General features: G+C 43.3%; 1 protein-coding gene across 3 annotated transcripts in view; it reads right to left on the bottom strand.

Annotated features, from left to right (window-relative positions):
• SPATA13 (spermatogenesis associated 13) overlaps nt 1-11,088 on the bottom strand; it is a 256,535-nt gene that overhangs the window by 9,297 nt on the left and 236,150 nt on the right. For all 3 annotated transcript variants that reach the window (XM_012723270.1, XM_004680150.2, XM_012723271.1), the window contains 6 exons: nt 10,076-10,212; nt 8,234-8,413; nt 7,736-7,918; nt 6,091-6,270; nt 3,844-4,076; nt 539-668 (listed from right to left, as the gene is read on the bottom strand). In XM_012723270.1, coding sequence (XP_012578724.1) covers nt 539-668; nt 3,844-4,076; nt 6,091-6,270; nt 7,736-7,918; nt 8,234-8,413; nt 10,076-10,212 — 1,043 coding nt within the window. The remainder of the gene's footprint in view (nt 1-538; nt 669-3,843; nt 4,077-6,090; nt 6,271-7,735; nt 7,919-8,233; nt 8,414-10,075; nt 10,213-11,088) is intronic.

Below are 11,088 nucleotides of genomic sequence, written 5' to 3' on the forward strand. Positions count from 1 at the left end.
CAACAGCTTTAGGAGGAGAGATAACCGTTTTTTTCCATGATAGACAGAGATAAAAAATAAATAAAAACAATCTCGCCTAAGTTATACAGATTCAAATGCAGGCAGTGATATGCTTCTACAATAACATGCTCTGTATTTTCATTGCTTTCTAGCTGGTGTTAGGGAGTTTACTTTCTAGCATTAGAAACAGTGTCTAGGTAATAAATAACAGCTTATTTCTTGATGCAGATGGACTAAGATTAAATCTAACAATATGCCTCAAAAATATACACCATTATGATGGCACACGGGTGATTTGGTGATGGGAAGCCCACGGGGATTACAACTGAGATGGAAAAAAAAAAGGCACAAAATGATGTCAAAATAAACTATTACACTATTTAAAAAATTAAAGAAAAAAAACCCCACCATTAAAGCTAAGAGTATAATGTATCAACCATGGACACTGGAGTATATCATCCAACTGTACCAGAGGTATAGGCTGAGTGAAAGAGACACTGGGCCACACACAGGGCGGAGGGGACGGGTCCCCACTTACCTCCCAGCCCACAATGGACACTTGCCACCGCGCAATCTTGTCTATGCTTTCCAGCTTGCGTTTGCGCTCGTTGATCAAACAGGCTACATTCTTCATGGCTTCGTATGCTGCCTTTATGTTGTTGTAATCACTGCAAAGTATGAGGTTAATTTTAACCATATAACATACAACTTGAAGATGGAGTGTAACAAAAGGATATGTAGGATACGTTCCATCCTGATTTGTATCCTGACAGTCTAGACAAAGTGATATTTAAATAATAGCCATTGTTGCCATTGTCTTGTTCCTCTATGAATAGACTATAGTCTGTGGAGCTGGATGAATGCAGCAAAGAATTCTTTGGAACAAGACTGTTTTCCTTCATTTCCCAGAAAACACAATGAATGAAAATAAATGCCACAAGAAATAAGTTTCAGTCATAGTGCCAATGGATTATTTTCATTAATAATGAGCATATCTTTAATTCTCATATAAGCTAGTTTGGGTTTATAAAGTACTTTAATAATCACTAACCATTTTCAGGAGTAATTATATGCTCTGAGTCCCATTTTACATTGTAAGAGGGCACCAGAGGACACAAGCCACATCAGCCTGACATGGTGCATTACATAAATGCTAATGCAATTACTTCATCAACACATCCTCATATCTGGAACTTTCGATATGTTACAGTCAGCAACCTCCTCTTCCCAGTACAGCTAAAGGTATTGGGAAACAGAAACTATACTTTAGATCTACACAGAGGCTAGAACAGAGCATGTCTGTATCAGAAAGCTTGAAGTTGTGAGTTTTGTTCAGTATTAATAATTTGGAGACATGTAAACAAATCCTTTACTCATGGAACTTTTATTTCTTCACTTACAGCACTTTCCTGTGCCTTATTGGACACAGCCTTTGGATCTCAGTGGGACTGAATCAACAGTCCTCTTGCAGGTCAGAAAATGCAAGCAGATTCTACTGTCTGTTTATCAAACACAATGACACGCAGCTTCTGGGAAGCCCATGAGAATTTCCCCACAAGGCAGACCCTCTGTTCTCAGAGACACAAATTCATACTTAGAAGCAGAGCAGACAGGAAGAACAAATATGATAATATGATATGGGGCTGTTGCCAAAATAGTGGGTGCAATCCCCGTTACTCCAGCAATGAAGTGTGTTTTTGTAGTTTCAGAAAGAATCAATATGCTTTTTTTTCTTTTCTTTAATTTCATTTGTTCTCTCTGAGGCAAGGAATCTAAGGCAAGGAAATGGGCTTTTTGTCACTTCCGTGCAAATGTTCTATTTTTTGAAATTGGCATTAAAAGAAAAAATTCAACTGGTGTTGGATGCATGGTTTCCAGGAAAGCTTCCTTTTCTTGGAATGGACTCACATGCCCACTCACACTTTTTCAAGATATCTTTGATTCTTAATCATCTTATTTGTTTTCTCTGCTTCCTTATCATGATGCTTTTTTATGTTTTTTAAAATAGTTCTTCAACTTTATGGTAATTTTCTGATTTTATTCATTAGAAAAAAATCTTTTCCTCTTACCTACTTCCTTATTTCTCTAATCATAATTCCTTAAACTAATACTTCAACCCAAGGATTACAGTTCAGCAAACTTGCTCTTTTTCTCTTTCTATCTTCTACTTGTAGAAGGTGCCCTTTTCAAACTCTGTCTCTTCACAGAATTCTAGAAGAACAAAAGAATGAAATGCCCTCTTGCCGCCGCCCCCCCCAAACCACCCCACAGGGTCAGACACAACCATGGATAATTTAACTGCTCTCAAGGCAACTGTTAACTATTAAAACCCAGAACTACTGTGGTTTGCCACAGCAAATCTCCCGCTTTCAGGAGACTCCTTCAAGACCGTTCTTTCTGTCAGGGCTGCAGGTATAGTGTCCTGCATGTCACGGATTCAAATCTAAAAACCAGAAAGCTTTATCCTAAAAACTTGCTTGTTTATAGTTATGTCTCCACTGGTGTCCAGAGGAGCTGGTGAAAACATATGAAATGAGCCAGTCATGGGCCATCTAATGGAGCACACAGCTTGTCCTGCCAGTGACATTTCCCACTTGAGGAAGGGGTGGTCCCACTCAATACTGAGTGGGTGGTCACAGGGGAAACGGAGGGTGCAGGCTCTTCTGCCTCCCATCACTAGCCCTCGGTCACCACCTGTGCTCCCTCTTTCCTCCCAGGTTTCATTGCCCACACATGATGCGGTGTTGGTGCAAGAGGCACTTGGGAGCGAGCATGGAGCACACGCATATAAAAGGATACAGACACTTGGACCATGGAGTGAGGGACAAGAGAGGCTTCTCAGGGCTGGCCTTCGAGGTGTTGCCCTGAGGAGGGGGGTGAATGAGCAACAAGACACAGGACAGAGAGAGACGGCCACAGAGAAGAGAGCAAGTGTATGGCCATTCAGGGGAGGCTGGGAGGCTGTTGCTTGGCTGTCTCCTGGCCCCCCTGCCTGCCTCACTGCCTGGTCTGCCTGTGTCTGTCTGTGTCTAGTTCCCTACTTCAGCATTAAAGGCCTGTAAGATCTACTGAGGGCTCCAGGATTCTTTTACCCATCTGCCCAAATCAACCGTGAATCTGCTCGGTCTGGGATGGCTGCATTACAGTGTCTATCTTACATATAACCACACATTATAGTTTCTTCGGTCTGAGTAGGAAACAATGAGCTGCTATTAAGGCAGCAATGGATAAATTCTTGGCTCCCCCGTGAGAGTTTAGGCACAGAGTCAGCCTCTCAGCGTGAGGATAATATTGACAGGAAACCCTGCTCAAAGTGAGAGGGAATGAGCTGAAAAAGGATAGTGGAGACAGAAGGAGCTACCAGGCTGGGTAAGAAAGGGCTCCAAGCAGCACCTTTCAGTGAGACGCACCGTCCAACGTGCCCTCTGCCTACGACTCCAGGCCCTGGATTCCTGTGTCTATTACAGCTCAAACTTGGGGACAGCTCACCCCGTCTACAGAGTAGCTTTTGTTGCAGTAAGTACCGCTCTCATGGTGAGCTGCTGTGAAACAACTTGAGACTGGAAGGAAAATATTTCTGAAACCACCAGCCTATTCTAAAAACTGCTCATGAGACAAAGAATTATTATTTTTTACTATCTCTAAAAATGGATGTTCTAGGGCCCCTTCAAAGCTCTGATTTAAATCACCACACAATATGAAAACTTCTTCCCTCTAGCCACCTGGTAGGCTCAGACTCACAACTAAGCCCGCTCCCACTGCCGCACCACTGGCGAGCCAGCCAGAAGGCCTCAAGGGGCAGCGAGGGATGGGCGGGACTTGGGCTCTGCGGGCCACTCTCACCTGTGCTCCTGCGTGGTGTACTTGAGCAGCTCAGCCAGCTGCAGTGGGTATTTACAGATCTTCTGCACTGGCGTGAGCAGGAAACCATCAATGGCGATGTCAATCATTTGCTGGAGCAGCCGACAGGCTTCAAAGAAATGTCGGTACCGGCCCTGCTTCATTAGGTTGGCCAGCTCTGCGCAGGCGCCCGGGTGGTTGTTACAGTACTCGGAGTAGATCGCAAAGCCCTCTTGCTGGAAAGGGGAAAGCATCAACTTGTCAGGCTGTGGGGTGGCTTGAGCCGTAGCATGGACAGACTCCACCCATCCCAATCTAAGGGGTCGTTTCTGGAAAGATGTGTGAGCTGGTACATGGCACCGAGTTGTTCTGCAATGACTTATGTGCCTGAACTGAACACAGGCCCATACTCCTTTGTAGGAAAGGGCCACCTGAAGACTCTCCAGGGAGTGTTTCTGGGGTTGTCTGTTGCAGGTGGATTGCTCTTGGACTTAGTGTGCTGGTCCCATTCACAGTGACCTTGCTCGTGCTCTGTGAGGGCTCCTCCACCGGAGAACACTGCCCTCTCCCCAGCTCTGTTTTAAGAGAAGGGGACAGTGCTGATATGACACCTCCCTGTCATCCTCCCTATCTTCTTTACTTCCACTGATAAAATTCTCACCATGGCCAAGAAAGAAAGTTGAGAGTTGCCTCCCCCTCCTCACCACAATGTGCCTCAACGTCCTACCACCTGGCTGCCAGGCTGGTCACTAACCCCAACTGCAGGCCTTTCTCTCACCCAGGTTGCGGCTGTCCTGCCAGCTCGTCCATGAGGCCAGCCTGTTCATGGACTCACGGCAGCCCTCTCCCAGCCTCTGCCTCCCTTTTCCCTTAGGCTAGCACACAGCCTTTCAAGGTCGAGCCCCGGGCCCTCTGCTCCTCACCGTGAACATGTCCTCCCTGCAGCCTACCCAGAGCTACTCCACAGCTGAGATTTGGTGGTATTCAGAGTTAAATGCGTCTGTGAGAAAACTCCTATTTCCCAGGAAAAGATTTTCTTACTGGACCTTTCTTTGAGAATCACAACCCTGCAGGTGGGTTGCCTGGTTTTGCTTTGTTCCTTATAACCGGTCTTAACCATTTGACCTCAAAGACCCCATTTTAATAAATTCCAGTCTACACGTCCACTATTGTGACACATCCCTGCCCTCCCTCAAAACAGCAATTGCACACCTCCGAGCCTCAGCTGACCTCTCCTGCTCTCCACAACAAGAACCTCCATCCTGAGGCTGCCTTCGTCATTCCATGCCCTCAACTTAGTTGACTTCCAAGGTTTCTCGCTCCTCTATCTGCCTAGCAGACCCAGAGCACTCCTTGGACCAACCTTCCCACTTTTATTTATAGTACAACTTCACTTAGCTACTTACAATCAACCCCACCTGCTTTGCCAGCTCTAAATAAAGTTACTGGGCCCTAGACCCAGCAGGCGCTACCTGTGGAGGTGGTGTGGCTGTGACGGATTACTACTATAACTGTTGCTGTCCCCTGACCACTTTGCCATTTTGGCTGAGAATGAAAACAAAACAAAACAAACAAAACTTTATCCTCTGACATCTTTTAATATTAAATGGTGATGACAGTCATCAGTTCACATGATGATGGGTTCACATCATCATCACAAGACTGTACTGTACTAAGGCACTTACAGAGGTCACAGGTCTGGGTCCCAGAGCTGCACGTCTTTATCTGGATTGTATTTTTATTATTTAATATTTAATTGATTTTATAAACTGAGGTAATACTGGTTTATATAACTGTTGGTATTTTGGAAGTACAGGACCCCTCCCCACTCTGGTGTCGCCATCGCAGTGCCCCCACCATCATGTCACCCACTGAGTCACTCTCTGGAGCTTTTGTTGCCTGATCTGTAAAACATGCAAAAATAAGCACACAAACTTACCTACCTCATAGCACTCTAGGAGCTAATAAAGTCCTGCAAAAAGTGGTTGACATACACGGGGCACTTAACAGAAATTACATGAAATTACTCCAAATACAATCTCAACTGCATGAAATTAGGAAGATAATGAAAAGTGGACTTGGAGTATTTTTGGAAATATTAACCAGGTAAACCAATCAACTTCATTTACAAGTGGGATCTCCATGGAATAAATATAGAAATAAAACAAAAAGGACTCCTATTTTTAGGAAAGACACCTTTCAGAATTATTTAACCAGGTCTTATTAGTAAAGAGGTAATGGATGACATACATGTTGAAGAAAGCAGGATCCTATTTCACTTAAATGAGGTTCCTCTTTATTGTACTGTTTCTCAAGGTCTTTCAGAAACTTTCTTTGGAATTTGTAAATATCTTCAATGTTTCCAAAAATGGTGGCTAGTTGTGCAACAGTGAACATTCCTGTGTGCTTGCGACACTGTCGAATATAGCCCTGAAAAACAGAACACTTTTGAAAATTAAGAAATTATTTATTTGAATAATACAGTTATGAGGGCCCAAAGGCATTGCCTTAGATTGGAATATAATCAGAGAAAATTACTTTAACTTTCACGGGTCCCTGATAGTATAATCACACCTCTATGACTATGCTATCTACACACGCATATTTTCATAACAAAAGGTATGTGTGGTCAGATTTATAATTCAAAAGCATTTACAAATAATATTCATGAATCAAATTGCTCAGTTCAGATATTAGAGTTCAAAAATCAATATTGTCACAATCTTCCTAAACTCTAAGATAATTATTCTCCCCTCCCTAATTCCACCAGAGGACTTATCCAATAGAAAATGCCATCCTTTGCTCAACAGTTCATGCAGCTCTCCTCTCCGCTGTGGCAAAAGACCAAGAACAGGCTACCATCACCTACTCTCTATATAAAGCATCAATCTTTAACCCCAGATCTGCACTAACTAGAGTGTGATGATATGGTTTAGGAGGAGTTAATGAGATAGGAAAGTAAGGTCATAAACATGCATAGAAGTTATTCCCTGTTAGCATAATTAAACAGACTGAACTGACTATAGAGTTATAGACACACTGTTGACTACTGGGTATGAGTTTTAACAGAAAGACAGTGTGAACGTTCAGAGTATAGGCCCCTGGAGCAGACCTTCTGATTTGAACTCCAACAATACCACTTAACTTCTCCATGCCTATATTTGAGAAACAGAACCTGCCTGGTGAGTGTTGTCTTTGACAAGTTAATTCAGTAAAGGCATGGGGCATAGTCAATGCTCAACAACAATTAGCAATGACTCCTCTTTTTCTAAAATGCCACTTTAGAGAAATTCTCTTAACCATGTATGTATACAGGATAAGGTGTTTATGCGCACAAGTATGTTGAATATTAATTGTTATGTCTTTATCTGGCCCAGTTATCCTGTTATAGAGTGGGCAATTGTCTTGCTTCAGCAGGTCTTGGGAACGAATTGTCAGTTGGACCGAGAGTAACAGCTGAGTCATCAGATGCGCAGACAACAATTTAGTGTAATGAGCACGCATACTTCATAAAAATGAGAACTGTGTAAAGTAAAATTTACTGTAGAGTATACTACTATGACAGTGTAGAATGAGCCTGGAGTATCATTAGATAAAACCAATTTTTTCTGTCTGGTCTAAATAATTGAGTTTCAACTGTGACTCAGCAACAGATGTAGTTGGCTATAGACATGACAAACTTTTGATGCCTTGTAAAGTCACGTAGATTAATTAAAGGGTGGCCTTCTGCAAAAGGCTAGCACTGAATAATCTCAGAAGCTAAGTCCTAAAAGACAGGGCTGCAGTGTCCTAAAATGTAGCGTGGCTGCAACACTAAGTCAGAGAGGTTTCTGCACACCAAGGAGACAGCAAGCAGCAAAAGTGTGTAAGTAAGGTCCTGGGTCCAGCAGCTCACCTCACAGATGTCTTTGAGGTGCTTAATGTACACCCGCTCGGTGTTCATGATCTCCTGGATGACATTGGTCCTCATCTGACGTTTGCTCTCAGAGTGTTTGTGGCGGGTCTTGTCAGCATCCTCCTGCTCCTCACCCTGGGTGCTGCTGGAATTCTCTGACAGCTCTTCTTGATTGACTCGCAACTGCAGGGAGCAGACACGGGGAAAGATGATTTGGGGAAGAGGGGGAAGCATCCCTGGTTTCCAGTTCTTCGTGCCAGTCAGGAGGGCAGCCCCGCTCTCGCCTGTCTTTTTGTATCAGCAGAGTCACACCACGCCAGCAGCAATGCCAAACACCTAGTTTATCTCAGAAGTTTTCCTGTGGTCCAATCTAATTTCTAGGAGGTCTGATTAAATTAATTAGAAATAACTAAGTGAATATAGAATGAGTTTTAGCCAAAACAATTCTACTGTTCCCCCAGAGATAGTTGTGAAAAGCGGAAGGTGCCACACACGCACTCTGACAAAGCTTGCAGGGAACCAGGCTTCCTTGTCCTCGTTCCGGCCCCACCACCAGTCCTTGTTGGAGGCTTCTAGAACTTGGATGACATCTCCCGCCTTGAAGCCCAGTTCCTGGTCATCCATCGTCACGTGGTCCCACAGGGCTTCAGCACAGACCATGCTGCCATCGCTGATCAACTGAAATGGAGACACTAATCAGTCTTAGTGCAAAAACCAGGTGGGCAGAGCAGTATGGGAGACATTATGTGCTTTTTCAGGATGACATGCTCATCGTCTGGTTCTCGCTTGTACACACTGACGGCTTTTGCTCTTGACTCTTACACAAAATGAACAAAAAACACAGAGGCAAAACAAAACCTGGCAGCCCTCTCCCACAAGCTCTTAAAGTAAATCCTAAGCCGCTTTAAAAAATAATGTATGGGCCCTCCCTAGTGGCGCAGCGGGTTAAAGCACTGCATTGAGAAGCTAAAAGCCACTTCCGCATGAGTTCGATTCCCGTCTGCCCTGGAGGTGACCACATGGCGTGGCAGACCTCTCCTGACCCACCCGCTGCTCCCCTCAGCAGTGTACTTCATAGATCTGCCTGTTCTGCTCCCCTCTCTGTCTCTGGTGAAGCCTCTCACCACCCCTGAGCCTCTGGCCTGTATCCCAGTTCTGTATGTACAAATAAATAAATCTTTAAAAAAAAAAATAATGTATGATTAGCTCACTTATCTGTAGGTAAGTTATCTATTAAATAAGGATATCTGCAATATTCACCCCAAATATGGTTTCTGAGCCTCCAAATTGGATATCACAGACATAAGCTCCATCTAGATAAGTTGTGCCATACATTCTTTACTGCAAGGCCCTCACAGATTAACCAGAACTTACTCTTCATTATGTTCTATCTGAATAAGCTTTGTGTCTCACTTTACAGTTTAATTAAGGAGAACACAGCAAGATCCCTGGATATTAATTGTTAATTAAAAATGGAAAGAATAGGGCCCTCCCTGGTGGCGCAGCAAGTTGAAGCACAGCACTGAGAATGTGGGGCCACTTCCACATGAGTTCGATTCCCACCTGCTCTGGAGGTGACCAACATGGTGTGGCAGACCTCTCCTGGCCCGCCCGCTGCTCCCCTCAGCAGTGTACTTGGTTGATCTGCCTGTTCTGTTCCCCACTCTGTCTCTGGTCGGGTCTCTCGCCGCCCCTGGGCCCCTCTCCTGTACCCCAGTTCTGTGTGCACAAATAAATAAATCTTTAAAAAAAAAATGGAAAGAATAGAGACCACTCATATATTTGTTGGCTGTGGGCAGATGGTTGACTCAGATCCCCTCCGCAATGGGTACATTAACTCAACAGAAGTTATATTCCATATACTTTGTTAATGAGCTCCAAACACTAGCGGCACCCTTTAGAAAGACTTTCATATAAAGGGCTGAAGATATAGAATGGTAGAAAAAAACCACCAGATTTCTTACTACAAATATGTGGTTAATTCCAGCTGTCATCTACTAAAATGTTATGCAACCCTCTCATTATAATTGTGGACAAACACTGATCCCTTAGATGGCTTATGAGGTTTACAGGAGCTAGTGGGAGGAAGAGCATTTCATAAACTGAAAGGCAGGACCCAAACATGAAACTGCTGTTACTATTAAGTGGGGTGAGCTTCAGTTACCTCAAAAAACTTGACACATATATTGCCTTTGAAAATGCTACAAAATCCATCTATAGTCTGTTTTTCAAATTAGAGTCCAAAGTTTTAGAATATATCAGAGAGCAAAGTCTAGAGTGATACCGGACCCTGAAAATCAGGGGTTCAATATTCACCACTGTTATGTATGATCCTAGTACCTCGTTGATGGCCAGCTGCTCCCCGCCTGGCTGGAGGTATCTGGGGTTGGCCTGACAGAGGTCTTCATAACTGTAGTCCTCTTCACTGCCGTTGTCATCCACTAAGGCAGAAGACTCAGTACCCCCATCTGAAGAAACTAAAAAAGAAAAAAAGGCAAGTGATGTTATAGTTTAGAAGGCACAGCTTACCAAAAATTTATAATGACAAACTAATTAACTTTTGAGATCCTATCCCCATGGGAAAGTAATCGTTAGAAAACGCCTGTGATCTGTTATTAATTCAAAGGTAGCAATGTATGCAATTGATGTTAAGGACAGGAGTTCAGTAGCCATTAAAAGAGGAAGGGGTATTTCAGAGTACTATCAATGTCAAACACAGTGTTTCTTTATGAGTTAGGATACTGAGTGAACAGGTGCAACTTAGTTGATATCAAAATGTAAATATAAATTACTATGTCTCTAAGCAATGTGTTGACAGATTTAAAGAGTAAAATCATCATTTTGTGCCATCTCAGTTGTAATCCCCTTGGGCTTCCCATCACCAAATCACCTGTGTGCCATCACCATAGTCCAGGGCACTTCCTTCCCCCCCACCGACTTTGATCCCATTCCCTACTCCACCCCTGTAAAATGTCTCCGGTATAAAGTTGCTCATTATTATTATTACTTTCTCCTTTGGTCTTTTATACTCCTGCTATGAGTGAAACCATTGATATTTTTCCTTTTCTTTCTGGCTTATTTCACTAAGCATGATCTTTTCCAGCACCATCCATGTTGCTGCAAAAGGCATGTGTTTATTTTTTTTTTTGGTTGCTGAGTAATATTCCATTGTGTATATGTACCACATCTTTTTTTTTTATTTTTTTTTTAGTGGGTCTGTTTTTTTTTTATTAAAAAGTTTATTTTTACATCATTTTGCACTTTTTTTTCATCTCAATTGTAATCCCCACGGGTTTCCCATCACCAAATCACCCCTGTGCCACCACCATAGTCCCGTGCATTTCCCTCCCTTC

This window comes from Condylura cristata, unplaced genomic scaffold (assembly GCF_000260355.1).
Source record: "Condylura cristata isolate star-nosed mole 26May11 unplaced genomic scaffold, ConCri1.0 scaffold00010, whole genome shotgun sequence".
NCBI classification, from domain to species: Eukaryota; Metazoa; Chordata; class Mammalia; order Eulipotyphla; family Talpidae; genus Condylura; species Condylura cristata.